This window comes from Oryza glaberrima, chromosome 10 (assembly GCF_000147395.1).
Source record: "Oryza glaberrima chromosome 10, OglaRS2, whole genome shotgun sequence".
NCBI classification, from domain to species: Eukaryota; Viridiplantae; Streptophyta; class Magnoliopsida; order Poales; family Poaceae; genus Oryza; species Oryza glaberrima.
This window is the reverse complement of record NC_068335.1, coordinates 18,189,536-18,214,970: the sequence shown is the minus strand read 5'-3', so window position 1 is coordinate 18,214,970 and position 25,435 is coordinate 18,189,536. Positions and strand designations below refer to the sequence as shown.

The 25,435-nt window shown below is 45.3% G+C and overlaps 4 protein-coding genes and 1 pseudogene across 6 annotated transcripts; 2 read left to right on the top strand and 3 right to left on the bottom strand.

Annotated features, from left to right (window-relative positions):
• Nucleotides 1-146: 146 nt before the first annotated feature.
• LOC127752710 (RNA-binding KH domain-containing protein RCF3-like) lies at nucleotides 147-1,642 on the top strand (annotated as a pseudogene).
• A 6,716-nt stretch (nucleotides 1,643-8,358) lies between these two features.
• Nucleotides 8,359-12,056, bottom strand: LOC127786261 (alpha-galactosidase-like). Of its 2 annotated transcripts, none has more exons than XM_052313598.1 (13): nucleotides 11,839-12,056; nucleotides 11,571-11,632; nucleotides 11,186-11,242; nucleotides 10,818-10,852; nucleotides 10,581-10,684; nucleotides 10,312-10,387; nucleotides 10,098-10,156; nucleotides 9,927-9,992; nucleotides 9,664-9,747; nucleotides 9,498-9,562; nucleotides 9,304-9,386; nucleotides 8,866-8,956; nucleotides 8,359-8,762 (listed from the first exon to the last, which is right to left on the bottom strand). In XM_052313598.1, exons 1-13 carry the CDS (start codon nucleotides 11,985-11,987, stop codon nucleotides 8,404-8,406), a joined length of 1,290 nt encoding a protein of 429 aa, XP_052169558.1. In that variant the 5' UTR covers nucleotides 11,988-12,056; the 3' UTR covers nucleotides 8,359-8,403. The 2 variants fall into 2 exon arrangements, with proteins under 2 accessions (XP_052169558.1, XP_052169559.1); XM_052313599.1 differs by having other exon boundaries at nucleotides 8,359-8,779; nucleotides 11,839-12,055.
• Nucleotides 12,057-13,430: 1,374 nt separating this feature from the next.
• LOC127786263 (uncharacterized) lies at nucleotides 13,431-16,673 on the top strand. Its single transcript, XM_052313600.1, has 6 exons — nucleotides 13,431-14,089; nucleotides 14,738-14,857; nucleotides 14,941-14,994; nucleotides 15,356-15,519; nucleotides 15,912-16,088; nucleotides 16,170-16,673. Exons 1-6 carry the CDS (start codon nucleotides 13,607-13,609, stop codon nucleotides 16,378-16,380), a joined length of 1,209 nt encoding a protein of 402 aa, XP_052169560.1. The 5' UTR covers nucleotides 13,431-13,606; the 3' UTR covers nucleotides 16,381-16,673.
• A 703-nt stretch (nucleotides 16,674-17,376) lies between these two features.
• On the bottom strand, nucleotides 17,377-18,649 carry LOC127786264 (probable aquaporin TIP3-1). Its single transcript, XM_052313601.1, has 3 exons — nucleotides 18,347-18,649; nucleotides 17,997-18,244; nucleotides 17,377-17,911 (listed from the first exon to the last, which is right to left on the bottom strand). Exons 1-3 carry the CDS (start codon nucleotides 18,495-18,497, stop codon nucleotides 17,516-17,518), a joined length of 795 nt encoding a protein of 264 aa, XP_052169561.1. The 5' UTR covers nucleotides 18,498-18,649; the 3' UTR covers nucleotides 17,377-17,515.
• A 755-nt stretch (nucleotides 18,650-19,404) lies between these two features.
• On the bottom strand, nucleotides 19,405-22,649 carry LOC127786260 (probable inactive receptor kinase At5g16590). 2 transcript variants are annotated; one of them, XM_052313596.1, is made up of 3 exons: nucleotides 21,320-22,649; nucleotides 20,800-21,240; nucleotides 19,405-20,362 (listed from the first exon to the last, which is right to left on the bottom strand). In XM_052313596.1, exons 1-3 carry the CDS (start codon nucleotides 22,281-22,283, stop codon nucleotides 19,713-19,715), a joined length of 2,055 nt encoding a protein of 684 aa, XP_052169556.1. In that variant the 5' UTR covers nucleotides 22,284-22,649; the 3' UTR covers nucleotides 19,405-19,712. The 2 variants fall into 2 exon arrangements, with proteins under 2 accessions (XP_052169556.1, XP_052169557.1); XM_052313597.1 differs by having other exon boundaries at nucleotides 20,800-21,234.
• Nucleotides 22,650-25,435: the final 2,786 nt, after the last annotated feature.

The following is a 25,435-nucleotide window of genomic DNA, read 5'->3' as shown; positions in this document are numbered from 1 at the left end:
TATACTTCTTTAAAAGGAGGAGTGGTGGTGGTGAGTGGTGAATCTGCCACCACCCCACACCACCAACTCTCAAAATTCTGACATGTGGGATCACTGTCTATCCCTTCTCCAAACCAATTGTATGATAGAACAGTGAAAATAGCGAGGTATGTCAGTGACCCAGAGAGGAGGGGACAGCGTGTGGTGAGCTACAAGGCATACTCAGTGGAGGGCAAGATCTAGGCCTCCCGTCCGTAGGGGACTCCGCTGCATCAAGGCCAACTGCTCCGAACTGATCAATTTATGGTACGGATCACTTCTCCTTTCCTTTCTTTTTCACCTTAAGCACTCTCTTGATTCTTCGCTGCTACCTCCCTTAATTTCTTTCAAGATATTGTGGCACTTGATCATGGCGGCGACCTACCTTCCAGTGTGAAATGGATTTCGTCAAAGAACTTATTCCATTAGCTTATTTTCCGATTACATGGAAGACATTCTTTTCTGGAATAAATACAGAACTAAATCCTATTTCCTGAATAAAAGTTATGTGGTGTGTGGCATGCTGCATTTCTGCGCTTCTAAATTTTATAAAACCTGTTCATTCAATTTGAACCTGCATCCAATATTTTAGGTGCAGACAGGTGCTTGCGTTCAGGTTAAAGAAGTTGGCAAAAATGCTTCTGAAGAAAGGTTAATTGTTGTTTCATCTCAGGAGGTAATATGCAGATGATTATTCCAATTGTCATTGCCTTGCCATTTTTATCACGAGTCTTTACAATTTTATATCTTCCTACATATTCTTTCCAGATTCCAGATGATCCAGTGTCTCCAACAATTGAGGCGCTTATTTTGCTCCATAGTAAAGTAAGTACACTTGCTGAGAACCACCAGTTGACAACACGGCTTGCTGTACCATCAAACAAAGTTGGTTGTATTCTTGGGGAAGGTGGAAAGGTAATTACTGAAATGAGAAGACGGACTGGGGGCTGAAATCCCAGTCTACTCAAAAGCAGATAAACCTAAGTACCTGTCTTTTGATGAGGAGCTTGTGCAGGTAATTTATTTGGCCATACCTACACCAGAGATCCATATATTACTTTTATAACTGCAGTTTTTACTTGTTAACATTTCATTGTGCTTTTACATTTGTTCCAAGCTTTCAGGTTGCTGGGCTTCCAGCTATTGCAAGAGGAGCCCTGACAGAGATTGCTTCGAGGCTTAGAACTAGGACACTCAGAGATGAAAGTTCTTCCAATAATCCGACACCTTTTGCCCCTTTTGATGGTCCTCCTGTTGATATCTTGCCTAACAGGGAATTCATGCTATATGGACGATCTGCCAATAGTCCCCCATATGGAGGGCCTCCTAATGATCCACCATATGGAAGACCTGCCATTGATCCACCATATGGAAGACCAATATCCACAATATGGAAGACCTGCCTATGATCCACCATATAGAAGACCTGCCAATGATACATCATATGGAGGGTTGAACAATGATGGGCCTCGTGATCCTTACACCGTGTATCCTGTAGAGTACTTCTCTAAAAGAGAGTACCGTAGTGGATGTAGCAAAGTCACCATCTGCTTCATACGACAGATATGCAGCAACTACTCGCTTGCCTAGTAGAGAACTGCCCTCATCTATTAGTCCTGGTACCGATTATATGTCCCGCCGTTCTTACTCCCTCCGTCCCAAAAAAAGACAAACCCTGGTTTTCGCGTCCAACGTTTGACCGTCCGTCTTATTTGAAAAAATTATGAAAAAAATTTAAAAGATAAGTCACGCATAAAGTATTAATCATGTTTTATCATCTAACAACAATGAAAATACTAATTATAAAAAAATTTCATATAAGACAGACAGTTAAACGTTGGCACGGAAATCCAGGGTTTACCTTTTTTTTGGGACGGAGGGAGTATCTTGACCAAGTACCTACTGATAGGTACTCTAGTAGGGTACACTACAATTAGGCCTCTCGAGAGCTGGGAATAGTAATGTGCAACAATTAGGAATCACCAGAGCTGGAAATTCCAATGCTTATGATTATACTGAGGTACATTTCCAATGCGTTAGCTTGCCTCTTCTTTGCAAATGGCCCTCGCCTGATATGTTTCCATTAGAAACATGAAACCATATATATGACTGTTGCATTATGTCTATTTTCTTCCATGATGGTTCAGACGTCTGAAAAAAGGACAAAAATATTCTAGAATATGTCATGGTGGTCCAAATATATCCTTCTGTCTTGTGCCCACTCTAATATCTATCATTGGTAACACTATTCAATTGTTACCATGTTGTTGCAAACCCTAGATTCAGTTATTCAGCTGTTCTCTGCTGCTGTTGCTTACCAGTTTTCTTAGTTGGGTGTTGATCTTTTCTCATTTTTTATTTCCTTGTTTCCTGGTACACCTGATGCCTCTCTGATGCATCTGAATGTATGTTTTTGTTCTCTTCAGTGCTTAATAGATTTAAATTTCATTCTTTTCAGGCTGCGGAGCAGATCCATGGACGTGAGGATTACCGAAGACTGTCAGGTCTCACTGGGTATGGCTTACGCAGACTGAATTTTTACAGGACACAAACATGAATTTTGTCCTCATAATCATTGAGTGATGATCTCTTTGCAGGTATCCAGGTGGCTCTGTCGAATTGCGGATTCCAAATAGTTATCTGGAGTCTGTGACTGTCTGTCATTGGTGTTGGTGGTGTCAATCTAGCTGAGATCCGTCTGGTATAGCGTATGCGAAACATCATGCACTATCCCCAGTCTTAACCATGCCCCAATGGCCACCAATAGTTTTCCTCATGAAAATCTCCCCTTGATCCCGGATCTGTGGTGCGAGAGTGAAGTTGCACGAAGCCCATCCTGGTTACAAATTATTTAATAATTAAACATGTTACAAATTAAAGAAGAAATAAAAAACATCAAAAATTATAAAATGTCAAAAAAATCAATGCACACGACTAGTGTGCTTAGCAATTTTTTTATCCACAATTACTTTTACAATATTATAATTAATTTTGTTAGAATTATTATTATAATATAGAAAAAATAGTTGCCAAAGTTTCTCAACGAATATCGAATAAAGTAAAAAATATCATATATTTAAATATGATGGTAATATTTGTTTGCAAAACTTTGATCTTCAATCCTTCAACAGCATAGATATACGACGTCGTAATCACCAACGAGCCCGAGTGACCATACGGGATAGCCGAGCGGTGGATCTGCACTGTCCTTTGGTGAAATAAATCTAGAACATTGTATATCTTATCTTAGTCTCTACTATTAGAAATTAAATGTTTTTGCTCAAGATTTCCGTACGTTCTCTACTCCGTTACAATATCGGTTTTGCACGCCCCGCGCACGCGTTGTGTGTTCTCTGGTAGAGATGCAAGTGGATAGTCCTGCTACCCGTATAAAAACCTGTTTGCTAGTTCATTTTTCACATGATAGTATAAAATTTAGAAGAAAAAATAAACTAGAAATAAGATAAGCAGACTGAAAAACCCCGCTTGCCCGCTCCGTTTGCATCCCTATTCTCCGGTTCCAATACATGAAGTGAGTGTCTTGCTTCTCCCTGGTCTGGCAGGCCCTTTTTCCACCATCCCCACCCGGGCCGGCGGGTTACATTGACCGATCATGGCCCACATTATATGATGAACACTAGCTGAGTTGAAATTTATCCTTTGATGATTTTCAGGATGTTTTTTTTTTCTCCACATCTTCTCTTTCAATTTTGGAAAAATATTTTATTCTTGATTTTTGTGCTCGTACATCACTAATAAATCAGCTGTTACCCTTCCACACATTGTCAATTTATCATGTCTATTTCAGCTCTTACTTTAGTATAGTCTTGAGTCATCGCTACTGACTGGCTGTGTTCGCTAGGAGAAGTTCCCATCCAGAACAGTGATTGGGAAAAACTGAACAGTTTATTAGCGCGTGATTAATTAAGTATTTGCTATTTCTTTTTCAAAAATAGATTAATTTGATTTTTTAAAGCAACTTTTGTATAGAAACTTTTTTAAAAAAACACACCATTTAAAAAAGCGTACGCGCGCGAAAACGAGAGAGAGGGGTTGGGAAAAGCTACGTGCCTCCTGCAAATCAATAGCCTGCCATAACAATATTTTCTACGACATGATCCATATTAGTCCATGCAATGCAAGCACACACGCTACTGCACGAAAAAACTACGCTCCATAACTTCAAAACTAACATGTTAGAATGACGTTAATTTTTCATTGCAATTATATTCATCGACCGTTAATTTACTAGGCAGCCTGTTTAAAAAAAATATTCACCGGCCATACCCACATGTTCCGTAGTTCATTAGGTGATGGATCGGTAGTTACAGCAGACTATGGTAAGCAATAGCTATATATACACGTATATGCATTGCTAATCCTTCAATTTTGTCCAATTCTTTTAGATTGTATTCACCCATTGTAACGCATGATCATTTTTCTAGTCTTAACCTGAACTAATCTTAATCTTAATAACCAATTAAAAGATTCGTAATTTTTCAATCGTCACCTCGGCTAATTTTTCATCGGTCCAAAAAAAAAATCCCTGTTGTTCCTTCCATTCCGAGAATCGGAGACAGGGAAAACTAAAGCATATACACACAAATATATCCAAAAATTCCCATGCAGCTAGATCTAAGGGAAGGGTGCCGTTGTCATCACCAAACCGCCACCGCCGTCGCAGGGACGCTGTCGGCTCCCCTCCCGCTGGATCTGGCGGAGGGGAGGGCACCGCCCCTGTCCGCCGCCTCCCCTCCCACCGGAAGTGAGGGCGTATGCGGAGGAGAGAAGAAGAAAAAGAGAACATAAAGGAGAGAAGGATGAACGGTGAATGAGAGAAAGACCGAGAGGAAGAGAGAGATCGGGAATAAAAATGTGGAGATAAGGATCGGTGGAAGAATCGAGGTGCGCGGCGCTCTCTCCGCTCTCTCCGAGCGGTTAAAAAAAGGCAATGGTAAATTTACAATTTTTTTGAATCGTTACCGTAAAAATGGCAATAGAAACTTGCAAAAATACCACTAGAGTTATTATTTGAGTGGCATCCTTGAAAAATTAAAAAAACCGGTGGCAAATTTACAAATGCCCCTTAAAAAAAAACCACTTATAACTTAGTACTTTATTTATAAAAATGGTATATCTTATCTTAACTACTTAAAAAATTAGTAATTTTTCGTTTGTCACCTAACTCTTTCGTCCGTAAATCCGTTTTCGGCCGTATGCACATTTGTGTTGGCGTTCATCCGTCGTTCCTTTCTCGCAATCCAATTCGAGCGACACAACCAGCCAAGGGGCTACTAAAACGAAGGGAAAAGCAAGGATGGATTTGATCTGGACCTGAATCGGACAAATAACCACGATAAAATCCGCTGGAAGGGAACCATGAGATTGTAATCCAATAAAATCGATCAATCATCTCGTACTTTGCCTCGGCACTGGGCATTGATCCCCTACCAAATTTCCGACCACGCCGTGCATGCTCTCGCGCACCATGAGGTGGCTGACCTCATCAGCGTGCGGTGGCCGCCACCTGCTCCACGCCGCCTCCGGCCCCCATGTCCTCGTCGTCGAGACACGCCACGCACAACATCACGAGAAGCCCCCTCGCCATCAGAGCGCATGCCTTAGTCGCCGCCGCCTCCACCACGCCGCACACGTCGTCCGCACCGGCGTATCTGGCTCCCGTCTCCCCCACAAGCGGGGCGGGTCTCCCACCTCCCTCTCTTACACCGTGGCATCAGCTAACTCCGCACGGAAGCTTCGCCATCATCGCTCCACCAAGCCGCCCTCACATCTCTCGCTTAGACCAGTGCGTCGTGCAACACGAGCTAGCCGGCTTCGCTTTGGTCGTGGATCTCCACTGTCACCGCCTCACCGGGGCTCACCGAAGACATGGACGACATGAATACGTCGCTCATGGCTGTGTTGTGATGTCATCGCTGTTGCTCTGGGTGGTCGCCATCATGGACTCATGGTTCGCTCACTTGAGGCAGAAAAGTCACGGCTAATGGGCATTTTTTTTTCATTTTTTACAACTTCTTTTATTTCTAAAGAATATATTTTTCTTGAAGTGAAGGGCTTATATCATGAAAAACTAAATCCTAATCATCTAATATTTTTTATAATTTTATTTTACACGTTGCATCTATTTATTAAAAATGTTTAAATAATAAAAAAATTCTCGACCTGTCCCCTCTGCTATTTTTTTTCTTTGTCCTTGTCCGCTCTTTTTTTTTTACTTTTTTATTTTTTTTCCTCACTGTCTAATCTTTTTTATTGTTTTTCATGTCTACTTATTAATATTTGACCTCAAATACAATTTGTAAATCAAAAATAATACACGCTCTCACAAAAATAATAAGATTAATTTTTACGATTTGTTAAACTACACACATTTTCTTCAGGTAACAATACACAGGTATATTCCCACAATTGCAAAGTGAGTATAGTTTAACTGGATGGGTTTCTTGTGGTGGAACCAGTCAACATGGATTTAAATCTTTGATGAATAAAGAGCAACACCGACTTCGACCAACAGGAGTAGAGCTATTACCTATTATATAAGGGGGCACGAACCTGTATAAAAATTCTTGTCTCCATTTCTTTTACCTTAATCTCATATACACCCTGGTACCGACAATCCCCATACCATGCAAATACTATAGTTGTAACCTCAAAGGTCGACAGTACAATTGTAGTGTAATTACATGTTAGTCTAACTATAACTACTACATCCGTGGCTCCATAAAAAAAATCTAAGCATGGACAACGAATCTGGACATGAGCACGTCTAGATTCGTTGTCCTATGTAATGTTCCATCCATATTTTTTTTTCTTAAGGGGGTACATGTACTTCCTCCATCCCAGGATATAAGAAATAACCACTTTTCTTCTATGTCTCATAATATAAAGCGTGCATACATGCATATATTAATTATCATCTCTTGGTTCTTTAAATTTGGTTTATTTTAATTTATGTACCATTAAGTCTCCTAATCACATTGCTTGTATGTATGGATGTGATTCAATCAAGGAGGTGATTAAATTCTTTCTTGGTCTTTATGCTAGAAGTGGTTGTGTCTTATATTTTGGGATTGAGTGAGTAATATTTATATAAGTTATTTTTAATACTTATATATAAGTTATTATAATTATAATATAGATATATTGAAATTATATTAAAGTTGTACTATAGTTAGATTTGAAAGTTTTTGTTGTGGCAGTTTTTTTAGATAGTCTAGGGAAAAAAAACAATACACCAGTTGCGTTTTATTGCAGGAAAATGCGGCCAATAAAGATGCACATATAAATGTCACGGCGAGGGTGATTCTTAATTTTAGTCAGGTATAATGAATGTCAAAGATACTGTCTTACATATGGGTTCTTGGATTGTGAATGATGGGAATCACACAAGGTTCTGGGAAGATAAATGGCTAGGAAACTTGGCGTTTAAAGATAAATATCCATCTTTATACTCTATTGTCCGAAGGAAAAGTTCTACTATTGCTAATGTTATGAGTTCTGTTCCACTTAATGTTTCCTTCAGGAGATCCTTAGTTGGTCAGAATCTTATATATTGGCATGATTTGTGTGCTTCCATTATACATATTTAGTTGAACCAATCCTCTGATTGTTTTAGATGGAATTATCATCAGAATGTTAGATTTTCTGTTAAGTCAATGTATCTTGCTCTAATTACTAATGATTATATTGAGAGAAATAAGATTGTTTGGAAGCTTAAGATGCCACTTAAGATTAAGATCTTTATGTGGTACTTGCTTAAAGGGGTGGTGCTAACTAAGGACAATTTGGCAAGACGGAATTGGAATGGCAGTTTAAGATGTTGTTTCTGTATGAAAAATGAGACCATTCAACATCTTTTTCTTGACTGTCATTTTGCAAAATTTGTTTGGAGAGTAGTACAGTTTTCTTTTGGTTTAAACCTCCCTAGTACCATATCTAATATGTTTGATGGTTAGCTTTTAGGGGTTCACAAGAAGATATACTTGTTGGGCTCTGTGGTTGAGTAGGAATGATATAGTTTTTGACAAATCACCATCTATCTCATATATGCAGGTAATATTCAAGGCAACATATTGGCTCCGGTTTTGGGCAAAGCTACAAAAGTGTGAAGATGATGGAGAGTTTATGAAGGTTGCATGCCGTAAACTGGAGACGACGGTTATGCAAATATTTGCGAACCATGGATGAAGATTCACAAATAGATTTAAATAAATGTGTGCTCCTTTTCTTGGTTTGGTTTTTTTATCGTTGGGTGTGTTTAATTTTATTTGAACTTTAATCGTTGTTTGTGTGATGCCTTGTAATAATTGGCTGCAGCTCTAATGAGCAAAGGCCCAGATATTTATTCCATTATCTAAAAAAATGTCACGGCGAGGACGCCCGGAGAGCCCTGCTCGCCGGCGGCGAGCTCGCTCGCTCGCCCGCTCGTCTCAGTTGGCCCGGGACGAGATGAGGGGCTTGAGCAGGAGCATCCTGCACGAGTGCGGCGCCACGTCGAGGGTGATCTTCTCCGTCAACTCGCCGCCGGCGCCGGCCACCGTCGCGTGCCGCCACAGGTCCCTGGCCTCGACGGCGGTGCCGGCGGGGAGGCCGACGTCGTCCCAGTGCGCGGTGATCGCCGCCGCCTCCGCCGCGTGCCGGTTCAGCAGCAGCACCGCCGTCCTGTAACCCGACAGCGGCGCCGCCCACACCTCGCTGCTGCCCTCCATCCTCACCTTCTTCCCCTGGATGCCCAGAGCATCTGAATTCCCAAAAAGATCAATCCGACAAGCGCCATGAAAACTCTCTGAATTCCTGAAGCTCGCGGCAGCAGGAAGAGTAGAGTACCTTGGTTGACGGCGATGACCTCCTTGTTGGCCAGGATGTCGTACGTCTCCTGCGACATGTGCCTCACGTCGCACCCGATGATCAGAGGAGCCTGACGAATTCAGAGAAAAATTCGATCTGTCAAACCCAGCAAGAGCAGAATAATGCAGAGCAGAGTAGTATATCACCGTTCTTTTCTGGTCACGATATAGATTTTATCTCAGTTTTCGTAAACATGTTTTTAAAACTGTTAAACTATTTAGTCTAAAAACCTTTCTATATAAAAGTTGTTTTGAAGTATTATATAAATATATTTTTAGAGTTTGTAATAATTAAAACTCAATTAATCATATGCTAACCGATGATAACTTTCTTTTTTTTCTTTATGCTATTTTTCATCGTCATCTTTAGTAGAAACGAACACCATCATTATCCGACATCCGTCACATTTGGTAGTACCTTGGAGATGGCCCAGAGGCTGAAATGGACGATGTACTCGTCGTTGGTCATCCCGCCATTGCCAACCTCCAGCATGTCCGGGTCTGACAAACCACAAATTATATGCCTAAGTTTAGATGAAACTGTAGCATTTGAAATTCAGACATGGATTGAACTGATGATACAGTAATATGATTCGTCAGTGATTCACTGACCGTTCCAGCCGCCAGGTCGCGCGTAGTCCGCCCACACCTCGTTCTCATCCGCCCTCGACACCATGCTGAAACAGAACGAACACAATCACATATGAAAACTCTGAACTCTGAACACTGATCCTCTCGTTCTTGCATGTCATTTAAATAGTTGAAGACGGCGGTTCACCTCTCCCAGGTGTCCGCGATGTCGTTGGTGGTTCTCCAGCTGTTGCCGTACGCCGCGCCCCACTTCGCCGGGTGCATGTCGCCCCTGATCAATCCGACAAACACGACAACTCGAATGATGAACACGAAACTGATCACAGATTTTTCTAATATACTGATGTGTAATCTTTTTGCATGTTCGCCAAAAAAAATATATGAACACGAAACTGATCACAGATTCAGAGGTTCAGAGAAACTAATACACATCGAGTTGTCCTAACCTACCATTCGCACAGCGAGAAGTAGATCGGCCGGCCGGCCATCATCAGAGCCTTGCTCATCTCCGGGTACCTACCATTGGACTACTTGTCAGAGAAATTCACGAGTCATTTTTCAGACATTCAGTATCGACGGCTTCAGAAAGTTCAGACAGGTAGTAGCACCAAGAGTGATCACCTCTCCAGTGGCTTCAGGTCGCCATTGTTGCAGTTATCATACTTGAGGTAGTCCACTCCCTGCGATAATGGTGTAACAGAACCAATGGATCAAGAAGGAAATCTTTAACACTAAACCGGTTCTTGAAAAAAGAAGACACTGAACACCTAGATAAAACCCCAAAAAATAGACATGTTTCTGAACATTTCAGTGTGATTCAGTGGCTCATTCTCACCCACGATGCGAATGTCTTGGCGTCCTGCTCCTCGTGGCCGAGAGACCCCGGCTGAACCTTCGCACACGTCTTGAATCTTCAGAAATTTGCACGCAAGAATCAGTTAAAAAAAACAAAAAATGGAGATTGGAGCAACAAACAGATTGATATTTTGCCACAGATTATTTGCCCCATCTTCTATTTCTACTGCATTGGTTAAACCACCTATTGTAATCTATTTGCAAAGTTTATTTTCAAAATATTGATTTTTTTATGTTCTTGGCTCTTACCCTGCATCGGAGTAAATGCCTAGCTTGAGCCCCTTGCTGTGAACATAATCGGCGAGCGCCTTGATCCCGTGGGGGAATGTCTTTTTGTTGGCCACAAGATTACCCTGGGACAGTATCATCAATATTAAGTACTGTGGATGAAATTTTTTTTGTCTGCCTTTAATCACATCAACTCTGTTCATTACAACTACAGTCCAGAAGAAATCGAAATTATCAGTGCTGCATTATCACACACACCTTCGAATCACGTTGTGGCTCTGCCCAGCAATCATCTGAAAAGTTTTTTTATATATATAAAAAAACACGATTTTATTATACTCAGTCAGGTCAAGCCATTGACGACAATATCATAGAATATCAAAAGAATCATATCATTTTTCTATTAACAATATGATTTTATTATACTCCAATTCAAGCCATTGACAATATTATCCTATAATAACAATAAAAATAATCATCAGAAAAGTTTTTTAAAAAAAGAACACATGATTTTATTATACTCAATCAAGTTCCAGCCATTGACGACAAGTAATATCCTAGAATAATAAGAAAAGGGAAAAAAAGGGTTAGTCCAAGAAGCAATGACGTATGCATGACGCACGTACCGATGTTGACGTATTTGTAGCCAGCAGCTGCAAGCCCGGTTGACACAAGTGCATCAGCTGCTCAGAAAAAAAAAAGGGAAAAATAATTAATCAAGATTCAACAAAGGCTAATTCATCAATTATTCTGTTTCAGACTTTCAGTCAATCAGCTCACGCTGTTAGTAGGATACTACTAGTACAAATGTACAGCTGTAAACGGCACTGCCGGACAGAAAAAAAAAAGAAGTTTATTACTCTGAACAAATATATTGAAAAAAGGATTTAACAAAATTAATTTTTTGTTAGAGAAATATTATTACATTTTCTCTATATGTTTTACCAAACTTAAAAAGAAATTTGATTTAGGACAAAATCAAAACATCCTACGTAAAATAACTGAAATTACCAGTCTCCCTGATGACGTCTTCTCCGTTGCCGTCGCAGGCGAAGTGATTCCAGCTGTTCCAGCTGCATGAAATTCAGAAGCTTAAATTAACCAAGATGCAGACTCACAAGCAGAAAGGCGCTATTGCTCACATGACAGGATAGCAGCAAAGATTAACCATTACTATTACTAGCTAACTACGCTTAACCATTAGAATTAACATTGGATTAATTAGATACGCTAAATTACTGCATGCTTAGTGACGATGTGAGTGATTATTATTCCTTACCCCATGGGAGGAGCCGTGGCGAGGCCATTGGCGAGCATGCTCCTCCGGTGCTCCTCCCCCACGTGCACCACCCTCCCGCACTCGCCGCCGGCGATCACCGCCGCCGCGGCGCACGCCACCGCAAGCAGCACCGCCGCCGCCGCCGCCATCGCCTCGGTGATCAAGAACGGCACAGCTCGCCGGCGGCTGGCTGCTGCTGATCAGCTCGAGTTAAGAAGAAGAGAACGAGAGTGAATTAATGGCGCTCTCAGCCAGTGACGCGGCGCCACGTGTGCGATCCCCCGCCACTGACGCGACGCCACGTGTGCGATCCCCCGCCACTGACGCGGCGCCACGTGTGCACCTCCATCGAAGCCGCTGGAAGCTAGAGTACGCGTGATAGGGGACACGTGTGCGCGAAAGGGGAACGTGGGGCCCGCCAGTGGGACCCACTTGTCGGCGACCGGAAGCTTCCGACCGCGTAGGCGTAGGCGTCGATCTGTCTGATGATCTGATCGTTATCCTGATGACCGAGTAGGTGGTAGGTCGACGTACGGATAGAACGGAATTTATTTCTACCGTTTTCCTGGACCGCGATGACGCTGTCCGTAGGAAGCCCGCAGAGCTACGCTGCTGCTGCTATCGGATAAGGAAAACTGATGAAAAACCTCTAAATATAAGCAGTTCAAAATAATTTATGAATAAACTCTTATACAGTAATGTAAAAATCAATGATAGGTGTGTTTGGAAAACCAGTTGTGGCTGCAGCAGCATATTTGCTGCTTGCTGCACTATTGACTTGTAAACATAAAAAGTCTGTTCGTTGTAACTTTTGTGCAGCTGCGCAGTTGTAGCTGTTACAGTGACTATATTGCTTCTATGTTGCAGCTGCTGCTGCAGCAAACTGCACCGAACAAGATCAAAAGTAGACGATGAGGGCATTTAGAAGGAGAGGAATTGTATTCGTTCCTGGTATTTAATTTTTAAATTTGTGGTCGGAAGTTTCGGAAGAAAAAATGTGCTCATGAGTGATTATTGGCTCTGAACACCAACCTCTCTTTTCGTTGATTCCTTCTGAGGTGTTGGGTGTTGGGACACGATGCTGCCGCCGACACGACACCGGGTTCCACAATACACTAATCTACTCGCGACACCTTCATTGAACTGCATATAATTATTTAGAAAGTCCATTAACACATCTTATAAAACCTTGTTGAATCATATAATCATTCTACAAAGTCTATTTGAACATCTTATAAAAAAATAAGATCTGACCTAGTCGTTACACTCTCTTACATTTTCCATTAGCCTAACTAATTCCGTGCAGGAAACGCCCAAAAATAATAGTACCAATAGTCCACTAATCCCGTGCCAGAGGCCGCCAATGATTAGTGATTAACCCAAAAAACATAATCATCATCACACGCCGCTAATGACCAGCTCTCGCTTAGCTAATCCCACCGGCGGCCCCCACACGCCACTCCTGCCATGTGGGCCCACCTTTCACACCCCCCACCAACCAGAAAAAAAACTCCCCCAAAAAAAAAAACTTTTAATGCTTATCTCGCGGCAGTATAAAAGGCGACCCCACCACCCACACACAATCACAGTCAGCGACCCAACCCAACCCAAGCCGAGGAGTCGAGTCGTGTGAAAATTACGAAATTGCCCTTCGACTCCACCACCACCACCCACCGGCGAGGCGAGGAGAGGAGAAAAATTGGGAGGAAAAAAAAAAGGGAAAAAGAAAAAGGGAGGAGGAGATTTTTGCGAAGCTACCGAGCCCGACATGACGCCGCATCTGCCCGTGTCGCCGTCGTCCTCCCACCACCTGCTCGACGCGGCGCCGACGCCGGCGTCGCCGGCGCACGCGCAGCACCGGCGGCGGAGGAGGAGGAGGATGTGCGGCGGGGGGAGGGGGAGGGGGGGAGGGGCGCATCAGGTGAGGTGCTGCGCGGCCGCGGCGCCGCAGCCGAGGGTGGCGACGGGGGCGGGACTGCGCGGGGCGGCGGCGACGACGAGGGTGTTCGTGGTGTCCGACCTGCACACGGACTACCGGGAGAACATGGACTGGGTGCTGCGGCTCCCCGTCGGCGGCGGGGGAGGCGGGGGCGACGGGGTGGGGATCGACGCGCTCGTCGTGGCGGGCGACGTAGCGGAGACGCGGGACAACTTCGCGCGCACCATGGCCGCGCTCAGGGAGCGGTTCGGAGCCGTCTTCTACGTCCCCGGGAACCACGACCTCTGGCTCCGCCGCGAGAACGGCCGCTACGTGAGTTGGATTTCTCCCCACCCCCTTTTCCGTTTCCTTTCTTTCCCACCCCTTTCTTTTCCGTCTCGGCTTTCGCTGCAAGCAAGGTGTTTGACGAAATGCCTTGGCCTAGTGATTGATATGTACTACCGTTATTTATTAAAGCTACATGAGTAGTTATGTTAGTGAATTCGATCGAATGGCATGACATATGCCTACTTAGTGCTTCCCTTTATGTAGTACTAGTAAGTTGCATAAGCTGATACAAGAAATCTTAGATGTAGTACCCAGTTTACTGATGTCATTCTGAATCTTGTCACTTCTTTCTGGCAGTATTGTCCAGCTAAGCTGTATTTCAGTTGTGAATTTGATCACATGTTGATAGTACTGGTTCTTGCTTCATGACAAAGGGTGACCCGTTTGTACATAAGTAATGGACATTATTAACACATTAGTTGCGACATGGGGAAGCTGTTTGATAGCTATTCTAGCTGTTATACATGCCGCAAAGCATGACGAACAGCACAAACTATGAAATGAGAACTCTACTGTTGGATCATAGCTAATATAACAGTGAATTTATTTATTTATTTTCCTTTTGACTGCAGCATTAATCTTTCTTTTGTACATTGCTTGGGCTGTCTCAGTTACTCAAGTTATTTCTTCCAGATGGATTCGCTGGAGAAACTGACTGCATTGCTTGATGCGTGTAGTGAGCTGGGTGTGGATACAGGCCCAAGAATAATAGGTGACTTGGGGATCATACCATTGTTCTCATGGTATCACAAGGTTGCTAATTTTCCAGCCAGACTGTAATGCACCGTGTTTAATAGGAATATCCTGTTTGCTCATTTTGCTTAATTGTCTTCCAGAGCTTTGACAAGGAAAAGGATGTTAACAGTGTTCGCGTCCCTTCCTTAGAGATGGTAACTTTCTTTTCCCCCAATGGCCTGATATGCTATTCACTGTTATAGTGCAACCACTAGGAGTGTCAATTAGCATTGATTAAGATTTCTGGAATTCCATGCTGTCAATATGATATCCCTTCAAGTGTTATTCATATGTAACCTGATCCAAAACCATGCTGTGACCTGGGTGACAAAACAATCATTAGATTGATACCTTGCTTTCAGTGTTTAGCTGCCATCTGAATTTCATTTTTGCAAGCAGCTTGGCCAACGTTTTGTTCTGTTTTGTTTTGATTGTGAAATTGGATATGTTAATACGGGTCTTCTTTCCATGGGCACTAACTTACATTGATATTATGTTACTGGTTTGAATGATCAGGCTTGTAAAGATTTCCATGCTTGTCAATGGCCTCCAGACCTGGCAAATGAAGATGAAGCTCTTGCTCTCTACTTTGACAAATTGAATGACAGAAATCAAGATGCAATTGAAGAAGTAAAAAAGAGCAGCAAACAGATACTAACATTTTCACACTTTGTACCAAGGTGAGTGCAAGTGCCTCCTGTAGTTCTATCTAGGATCCCACATCACCAAAAGTTCTCCTTCATAATAATTTGAGGATATTGTTTCTTTGATGGCTACCATAGTACTACCTCCGTTTCAGGTTATAAGACTTTCTAGCATTGCCCATATTCATATAGATGTTAATGAATCTTGACACACATATGTGTCTAGATTCATTAATGTATATATGAATATGGACAATGCTAGAAAGTCTTATAATATGAAACGGAGGAAGTACCATACACTGGGTGTATGATGAAACTTGATAGTCTCCTCACAAATTCTCACTGAGCTCTGTGATGTCTGGGATATCTGATCGCGCTAGCAGCAAGTCTTGTAATACCATAGTAATGCCTTCTTTTCAACTCTGCAGACAGGAACTATGTCCAGAGAAGCGGATGCTTTATTATCCAAACCTCCCAAAGGTCATCGGATCAGATTTTTTGGAGAGGAGGCTGAGAACTATACATGACAACACTAAACATGGAGCCGCTTGCCATGTTTTTGGGCATACACATTTCTGTTGGGATTCTGTGGTTGATGAAATCAGGTATAACAATAGATGCACTCTCTGATACAATGTATGAAATTAGCAATCCTTATTCTGACTGGATACATCTTCTGACCTTAGGTATGTTCAAGCGCCTTTGGCGTACCCCCGAGAAAGGAAGCGAAGGATGAACGGAGGAGACGGTTGGCTGCCCTTCTGCATATACCGCGATGGTTTCAATCCTGAAATATATCCAGCTCTATGGTCTGACTACTACAACAAGAACAGAAGGGAACCAGAGAATACTCAGCTCGCTCCATGGGTTGCCAAATATTTTTCCAAGTACTACTGACCCCCTACACCGATCCAAGTCCCTTGGGTTCGCGACAGATTGGATAGAGTTGAGCCGCTCAGGACAGTGTCAAAGCAGCTGCTGCATTTTCCTGGAAGAAAAGGAGATTGACGTTTTACCTGTACATGTCTTTTGCCTTCTTTTCTTGTTTCCACTCTTACTATATGACTTTTGGGCAGGGCAACTAAGCTCGCCCTCCTGTGATGTATGTTGGAAAAATAATGTGTAAAGATTCTTTAAAGCCCTTGCTGCAAAGATAGTGACATGCTGGAAACATTAGCTAGTTCTGTTCATCCATCCTGTGTAACTCATTTGGCCTGTCTCTTTATCTGCAAAATCAATCTGTGTAGGCGTGTAGCCTCCTCACTCCTAAACTGAACGAATTCAGTGAAGTGATGCATTGGCCAAAATTTAGCCAATGACTGACGATACAATACTAACTTTGTAACTACACTAGCTTCAAGAACAAACTTGAAATAAAGTTACTTCTACTTGTATATGTTTTTGTCATGAAATTAAGGCATATGAAATAGCAGAAACTCTCTTGTATGAAAATTGAAAGGAAGAAAAAAAAGCTTTTGCAGTTCCTTCAGAAATTGTTCTGCACCTCTTCTAAAGTGAAGAACCCATCACCCACGCAAAGTAGCTATTTTTTAAAAAAATAGATCAATATAATTTTTAAGCAACTTTCATATATAAACCTTTTATTAAAAAATATGCCGTTTAGTAGTTTGAAAAACGCGAAAATACGCCGTTTAGTAGTTTGAAAAGTGTGCACGCAGAAAACAAAAGGGGAGTTGGGAACAACTGTTATCAAACACAGCCTTTATTCCCCCTAAGAAAGCAAACAGGCCAAGGTCCATGATGCGTGCATTCTACATTTGTATTGGGCTGGATTTCACTTTATAATGGAAACTTAATTATTTATCATTACACACTGGTAGCTCACTGTTCATACGGATCATCATCCGAGTAACCAACCAACAAATGTACATGAGCTGATCTGGACCGTCCATCCCAGCACTGGGGCAAGCTAAACACACCACCCCTTATTAACCACTTAATCACACTCACAAACAACCACACACACATAGCTAATAGATATTGTAGCTGGAGGCGGCGACCGGCGGCGGGTCTAGTAGTCCTCCGGCGCCAGCGGCTGGTGCGCGCCGCCGTGCGGGGCGGCGTCGGCGGACGGGATGACGAGGTACTCGTAGAGAAGCCCGGCGAGGCCGGCGCCGACGAAGGGGCCGAGCCAGTACACCCAGTGGTGCCTCCAGCGCCAGCCGACGAGCGCCGGGCCGAACACCCTCGCCGGGTTCATCCCGGCGCCGTCGAACGGGCCCCCGGCGAGCATGTTGGCGCCGAGGAGGAAGCCGACGGCGAGCGGCGCGATGGTCCCGACTTGCCCGCGCTTCGGGTCGATCACCGTCGCGTAGTACGCGTACATGAGCCCGAACGTCATCGTCGCCTCCAGCAGCACCGCGTGCCAGTCCCCCACCCCCGACGCCAGCGCGAACCCCGGCGGCCGCTGCACGACGTCGCCGGCGACGGCGACGAGAAGGTATCAGAGAGGAAGCTTAGCTAGAGAGAGACATCAAGGTATATGTACGTACCATGCCGCCGGTGGTGAGGCGGAGGAGGAGGGTGGCGACGATGGCGCCGAGGAGCTGGGCGAGCCAGTAGAAGAGGGCGCGGATGAGGGAGAGGCGGCCGCCGAGGAGCGCGCCGAAGGTGATGGCCGGGTTGACGTGGCCGCCGGAGATGTTGACGGCCACCGCCACCGCCACCGCCAGCGCCAGCGCGTGCGCCAGCGACACCGCCACCAGCCCTCCCGGCGTGCTCATGTCCTGGTACAGTTTCCCTGCACACACACATCGCCATGCCACATGTCACTCCCGCGCGCCGCCGCGGCTGCCATGGATGGAAGAAATTATCAAGAAACGAGTGTGTATGTAGTGCGTACCGAGGGAGAGGATGGAGCCCTCGGCGGCGAAGACGAAGATGGCGGTGGCGAGGAACTCGGAGATGGCGGCGCGGATGGTGTCCGGGTGCGTCGCGTCCTCGCTCCGCCCCACCGTGAACCGCCGCCCTGGCCTCGCCGCCGCCGTGCTCATCTCCACACCGATCACTCACTCTCACTACTCACCAACTCTCGCCGCCGTCCGGTCCGCCCACCGCCGCCGCCGCCGAAGCCGCGCCTTATCCTAGCTAGCCTCGTCTCGATCACCAAGTGCGCAGTACAGTTGTGGGTGTGAAGCAGCTGGATCTCGTCGGCCATGGCCGCGTCGCGGTGAGCTTATAACGTGGCGGAGCCGGGCGCGCGCGCGCGACACGTGTTCATGCGCGCGGGGCGAAGCGGTGGCACGTCTCGCCGCCGCGACGATGCGTGCGTGAGTTCGTGTTCATCTCTATCGCGGGGGGAGTGGGGCCCACATGACAGGTCACCGCCACGTCACGCACCCACGTACGGACGCGCCGGGGAGTAGGTATCGTCTCGGCGTCTCTCCTTCAAGCGATGGGCGCATCTGATGCATGGATGGGATGATGCATGGGCAACGCTGTGCTCGCGGTCGATGAGACAAAATCATAAAAGAGCTTTGATTGATTTGATTTGGAAGTGCTTAGGTTCGTCTTGTGATTAAATGGGAAGGGGTTGAAGTAATGATGTGGATTTTTGGCTTTAATTTGGTTTTATTAGCCGGTAAATGGATGAGTTCTTTTTTTTTTAGGGGGGGGGGGGGGGGTTGTTTGGGTGATTTGCAAGTTTAGTTTTGCTTTAAGTTGTTGATTCTTTCTTCTTCTTCTTCTTCTTCTGGTTTGGAGGGATTAGTATTGCTTAAATTGGACTAAATGACGTGGATTTAGCCATCCCGTGTTGCTTAATTTTTGTCTGCGATGTTGTGAAATGTCTTGTATGAGCCACATGGATTGAATCTCCATTCTCCAGCAAGGATCACGCATGGTTTGTATGGCTTGCACTTTAGTTTGTTAAGATTAAAGAGGATTTTTATAAGTGGAGTGTACTCAAGCTAAAGTAGTTGTACACCTTCCGTTTGAACAGACATAGGCACCTCTGGGTAGTTGAGTTTTTTTCCCCCAGAAAAAGTTTAACAAGACTAATGGGCCAATTTAAAAACCGATCAAATCCCAATCTCAACTTTACATTAAGAAAAGATTAAGCCTCCTTTGTAAATGGGCCAAATCCTCCTTCCCAAGATGAACTTCAAATTTGAACTAGAATTCTGGCCCATGCCAAACGAGGCCTAAAATCGACACAAACACAGCTACAAATGGATACAACACTTCTCCCGGCAAATTCTGTGCAGAGCTCACCGCAGCGCGAGCTCTCGCCCCGCCGTCGCCTCCCCGTCTCCGGCGGCGGCGGCGGAGCCGGCGGCGATGTCGTCGATCATCCTGACGACGTCGTGCGCCTTGGGCCGGCGCTCGGGGTCGACGGCGGCGCAGAGCAGGGCGACCTCGGTGAGCCTCAGCATGTCGCCGTGGCGGCCCCGGTCGGCGACGATCTCCACGTCGAGGATGTCCGTCGACCACTCGTGGCTCAGCGCCAGCCGCGCCCACTCCGCCAGGTCGCCGTCCTCGTCGACGGGGACCTTCCCGGTGACCACCTCGAGCAGCACGAGGCCGAGGCAGAACACGTCGGCGCGGGAGGAGAGCCGCCGCCTCCCGCGCGCGAGCTCCGGGCACTTGGCCGCCGCGAGGCGGTGCGCGTGGTGCGGCAGCAGCGGGTGGAACCCGTGGTCAGTCAGCTTGGCCACCGGCGCCGCGTCGCCGCCGCCGCCTCCGCGGCCGCCGGGCCCCGGGAAGACGACGAGCACGTTCGACGACTTGAGGTCGCCGTGCGGCGGCCGGTGGAAGAGCGGCAGCGTCTGGTGCAGGTAGGCCAGCCCCCGGGCCACGCCCTTCGCTATCGCCAACCTCGTCAGCCATGGCAGCGGCGTCCTCCCCTCTCCTCTGTTCTCTGCAGCAAAAACGAGGATCCGATATTCCTTTATTTTTATATGTCTCTTAAAAAGTCACAAATTTTTTTAAAAAAATTAGTAAGATAGATCAATATGTGATTTATCACTCCACAACACATGCAAATTCAAATTCAACTTATATAAATAGAAACAAAAATAACAAATTTAATTATGAATCTAGCACGTAATTCACGTTCAAATTTATTATTATTTTTTAAATTGTACCAGTTAAATTTTGACTCGTATATTTACGAAAAGATATATCATATATCAAAATTTTTTAAAAAAAAAATTGATAATTTTTTAAGCTGCATACACAAAACGAGAGGATATCGCCTCGAGGTAAAAAAATCACACACTTCCAAAAATCGAAACTCTTCATCAGATCAGTCGCCATGGCAGCGACTACTCCGATCAAGAATGGCCATGGACTGACCGTGGAGGAGGTGGAAGAGGCTGCGGCCGGGGACGTGGTCGTAGACGACGAGCTTCTCGTCCTTGGAGAAGTAGCAGGCGACGACCTCGACGACGTTCTCATGGCGGAGCTTGCCGAGGAGCTGCATGGTGTGGGCGAAGTCCTTGCGTGGCACGTGCCCCATGTTGCGCAGCCGCTTCACGACGACGACGACCGGGCCGCCGCCGCCGGCGGCGTGGAGGGCGACGCGGTAGGTGATCCCTAGCCGGCCCTTGCCGAGCATCTCCGCCGTCGAACGGAACAGCTCGTCGAGGCTGAAGGTCGCTTTCTCCGGCCGGAAGAACTGTAGCTGATCCGCCGCTCCCTTGCCGGACTCCGTCGTGCTCCGGCTTCCGTTGCCGCTGCCACTGCTCACCTTCTTGCCGGCTTGCTCCGCCGCCTTGTCCTTGATGTCACCTGCCACTGGTCACGTCGCCGTCAATGACTCGTCGAGAAGAAAGCGGCGGCGAGCGAAGTGGAGTGGGTTTTGTGGCGTGCTTACCTGCGGTGGCGGCGGCGGCGGCGCGACCGCCGCCGAGACGAACCACCCGGCTCTTCTTGCTGTGGTGGAGGAAGATGAGCACCGCGGCGAACGGCACCAGCGCGGCGATGAGCGCGATCACCACGACGCTCCACCTCGCTATCCTGAACCGGATGGGCTTGCGCCACCGCGCCGGCGGCGCGGCGGCGTCGCGCGCCCCGAAGACCCGATCACCACCATCGCTGCCGCTGCCGCTGCCGCCGCCGCCGGCCGGCGCGGCGTCGAATGGCGAGCCCTCGCGGCGGCACTCCGTCCTCACAACCTCGCCGCAGAGCCTGAGGTTGTGGGCGAACGCGGTGGCGGGGAACCGGCGGAGCGCGCGGGTGTCGGGCACCTCGCCCTGGAGGAAGTTGTACGACACGTTGAACACGGCGAGCCCGTCCTGCTCGAACGCCGGCAGCGTGCCATTGATCAGGTTGTCCTGGAGCTCGAGCCGCGTGAGCTCACCCAGCGCCGCCGCGTACCCGCGCGGGATGGGCCCCGAGAACCGGTTGCTCGACAGGTCCACGACGCGGAGCCGCGCCAGCGCGTCGAGCCGCGGGAGCGCGCCGTGGATGGCGTTGTCGCGCAGGGACAGCGTCTCCAGCCGCGCCACGCCGGCGAGCGCCCCCGCGGGGAGCGCGCCCGTGAGCTGCGCGCCGTCGAGCTGCACGCCGACCACCCGCCCGTCGCCGTCGCACGCCACGCCGTACCACCGGCTCCGCCCGCCGTGGCACGGCGGCCCCGTCCAGTTCGAGTGCAGGTCCCTCCCCGACCGCAGCGCGTCCCGCAGCGCCACCAGCCCGCCCCGCTCGTCGCGCAACGCCTCCAGCTCCGGCTCTGGCGACCCCACACCCTCCACCACCGCCGCCATCGCCGCCGCAAGAATCACCACCACCACCATCACCACCCAAACCCATGTCGTCTCACACCTTGTCCCGATCATGGCGGCGTTCTTGAAGCCCTAAACCACGTCAAGAAACACCATAATAAACAAATGGATCCCAACAATGGCGGGACGATGCTTGCCGGGAGGAGAAGAAGAAGAATGCGACGGCGAGGGGAGAGGCGGGAGGAGGAAGAAACCATGATAAGAATACATGGAGGGAGGAGGAGTGAGATTTGGTGGTATGAGGCTACGGATTAGGTGGTGGATTCGACGTGAACATCTCGATGGATCGATCGGCGGTTTGGTCGCGGTTGCATTGACGACGGCTCAACCGATAGCCTTGGAGAAGAAGGGTGAGACTCGGAAGAGTTGCAAAGAAACTGAAGTGCTCGGTTGGGTGAAGCTTCCAACTCTTTCACCTATATTTCCACATGAGATGTGTGGTCATGCAAATTGTTTTGAGATATATAGCACATGAGAGGTTTGGTGCTTGCTGATGATTCATCAGTTTGTTCAATTCTCGTTTCCTTTTACTATTATTTTTAATTTATGATCCAAAAATATATGGTTTTGCACTATTAATTTCTAGATTCAAAACGTAGGTTGTGTGCCGTATGGCAGAGGATGTGGATATAAAACATTAATTTTCAATTATATTTACAAAATGTATTTTGCAATTTTTTAAAGAACTTTTCGTGACTATTTGGTTTTTTATTCTTAATTGAGTTAACAATTGAGAACCTGTTCGTTTCTTCTAAGGCTAGAGGATAAAATTTTGCATATTTATAGCACGTTTTTCAAACTGCTAAACAGTGTGTTTCGTGTAAAAACTTTCTATATAAAAGTTGTTCTAAAATATCAGATTGATCCATTTTCAAGTTTATAATAACTAAAACTCAATTAATCACACGTTATTACTATCTCGTTTTACGTAAAACACTTAATATTCATCTTCAGAAGATTCAAACACCACCTAAAGCTGAATTTTGGAGTAATCATGATGTTTTAAACTAAGGATTTAAGAAAACATTAAAGGTTTGATCGAATTTTATCCTACAACATTAAATATTTCTGACCAGATGGTGATTTTTAGGTACAATTCACAACTATTCGGTTGGTGATCCTTGGTTGAGTTAACACTTGAAGCTGAATCTAGACTACTACTAATCAGGATATTCAACTTGGGTGCAACTCCCCAACTGATCCTGCAGCTCTGCACCAACCGTAGGATGGCAGTTGCAGGACAATCGGACGGCCGCGACCACGCCACGTGGCGACCGATGGAGTGACGATCACGTTGGGAGGTTACGGTACGCTTTGCTCTCCCCACAAGCCATCACCGTAACATGGAAGCCAACTCATACTTTGGTAGCAGTAGTAGTTAGCAGTAGCTGGCTGGATAAGCAGAGATATCAGAAGAGGTCCAAAAGAATTCAGAGACATTCAGACAACACACCGGCTTTATCTTTCTCACATCTTTATCTTTTCTTTTCTCTTTCTCACTATCTTTTCATCCCTTTCGGGTTCCGGAGAAGCATCAGGGATCAGGGGAAGGATGTGTGTGTGATTAGTGTGGGGTGTTCAGAGGCTAAACCCAGTGTGTGTGAAGATTATTAGGGCGTAGATCGCTGTCTGATCTTGTGTATTGCGATTTTGCGGCGAGTCTTTTGAGATGGCGAGATCGTGCTTGAAAGCGCTGGAGTTTGCCTGCAGGATGTTGCACTTGCATTAGTTGCATCCTCGTGTCAGGTCCCAGAATGACTACTACTAGAAGCTTTGGTGCTGAATTATTTGGAGGCTAACATGTGGATTCTGACTTAAGAATTCTGAAGCCGCTGCCTTCGCATCTGTAGGAGTACTGGTCCGTTCAAAAAAAAATCTAATCCTAACAATAAATCTGGATACACATGGGTCTATGTTCTAGAATTAGGTTTTTTAGACGGAGGGGATATTTCAGTGGAAGGATATGCAGCCATGCAGGTGTTTCATACTTGCATTATAATGTCAGAAGTTAGAGGTCAGAATTGGCTAATGCTTACTACCTCCGTCCCAAATTAATAGTCGCTTCGACCTTTTCTTGTAACGTTTGACTATTCGTCTTATTTAAAAAATTAGTGCAAATATAAAAATATAGAAGTCATACTTAAAGTACTTTTGATAATAAAGCAAATCACAAACAAAATAAATAATAATTCTATAATTTTTTTAATAAGACGAAAGATCAAAAGTTAAAAAAAAACTTAAAGCGACGAGTATTCTGGGACGGAGGCAGTAATAAGTATGGGCTACGATGGTTTTAGCTATATTACTGATGAGTTGTGAAACAAATGAACAAATCTAACTTATGGGTAAAACTTTCGTATCTAAGTTGCGATGGTTCAAAAACCGAGGCATCTCATGTAAAAAATAGACCAATATACTCCCTCCGTTTCAGGTTATAAGATATTTTGATTTTTAAAAGTCAAACTGTTTCCAGTTTGACTAAGCTTATAGACAAATATAGCAATATTTATAGTACTAAATTAGTTTTATCAAATAAATAATTAAATATATTTTCATAATAAATTTGTGTTGGGTTGAAAATGCTATTACTTTTTTTCTACAAACTTAGTCAAATTTAAAGTTGTTTGACTTTGATGAAAGTCAAAACGCGTCTTATAACCTTAAACGAAAGAAGTATAAATTACTGCAATATTAAATTTTAAAATCCAGATTTAAGGGCCAGTTTGGATTGCTAAAATTTTGGTAGAGTAGCACATCAAATATCTCTATTAAAATACTGCTTATGCCACAAAATTGACTTTGCCCATAAACTTGTCTCTTGTAGGCATATTTTGGCTTCACTACAATGTATTTTTAACTCTACCCTACCTAAGTTTTGGCACTACCAAAATTTTGGTAGGACATTAATCCAAACATGCACTAACCTTCAAAACTAAAATTTAAGATTTAGATTTTGGCTACGGCTAATAATCTAATAAGCATACATATACTTGCCTGCCAAGATGGTAAATTGATGTCTTTATGATTGACACATGTTGATGGTTATATTTGATGGACCGGACGTTGTAAGCGCTTGCATTTATAATATGTTTCAAAAAAACATATTTTATTCATAGTAATTATAATACTGGTGGTAGAGCACCGTCATTAGATACGGTCTTAAAACCATTGTACGCATGTACAGTTATGCAACATCAAATCTGATA

Bases quoted from the DNA above. Each gene is read 5' to 3' on its own strand.
- LOC127786260 (XM_052313596.1), bottom strand. From the start codon at position 22,283: ATGATCGGGACAAGGTGTGAGACGACATGGGTTTGGGTGGTGATGGTG. The intron at 21,241-21,319 runs GTAAGCACGCCA...CGACGTGACCAG, and splicing joins CGCCGCCGCCGCCACCGCAG to TGGCAGGTGACATCAAGGAC. The intron at 20,363-20,799 runs GTCAGTCCATGG...TTTTTGCTGCAG, and splicing joins CCTCTTCCACCTCCTCCACG to AGAACAGAGGAGAGGGGAGG.
- LOC127786264 (XM_052313601.1), bottom strand. From the start codon at position 18,497: ATGAGCACGGCGGCGGCGAGGCCAGGGCGGCGGTTCACGGTGGGGCGG. The intron at 18,245-18,346 runs GTACGCACTACA...GTGTGTGTGCAG, and splicing joins GGGCTCCATCCTCTCCCTCG to GGAAACTGTACCAGGACATG. The intron at 17,912-17,996 runs GTACGTACATAT...GACGTCGTGCAG, and splicing joins GCCTCACCACCGGCGGCATG to CGGCCGCCGGGGTTCGCGCT.
- LOC127786261 (XM_052313598.1), bottom strand. From the start codon at position 11,987: ATGGCGGCGGCGGCGGCGGTGCTGCTTGCGGTGGCGTGCGCCGCGGCG. The intron at 11,243-11,570 runs GTAATTTCAGTT...TTTTCTGAGCAG, and splicing joins AGACGTCATCAGGGAGACTG to CTGATGCACTTGTGTCAACC. The intron at 8,957-9,303 runs GTACTACCAAAT...TGAATTCGTCAG, and splicing joins GCCTCTGGGCCATCTCCAAG to GCTCCTCTGATCATCGGGTG.
- LOC127786263 (XM_052313600.1), top strand. From the start codon at position 13,607: ATGACGCCGCATCTGCCCGTGTCGCCGTCGTCCTCCCACCACCTGCTC. The intron at 14,995-15,355 runs GTAACTTTCTTT...TTGAATGATCAG, and splicing joins GCGTCCCTTCCTTAGAGATG to GCTTGTAAAGATTTCCATGC. The intron at 15,520-15,911 runs GTGAGTGCAAGT...TCAACTCTGCAG, and splicing joins TTTTCACACTTTGTACCAAG to ACAGGAACTATGTCCAGAGA.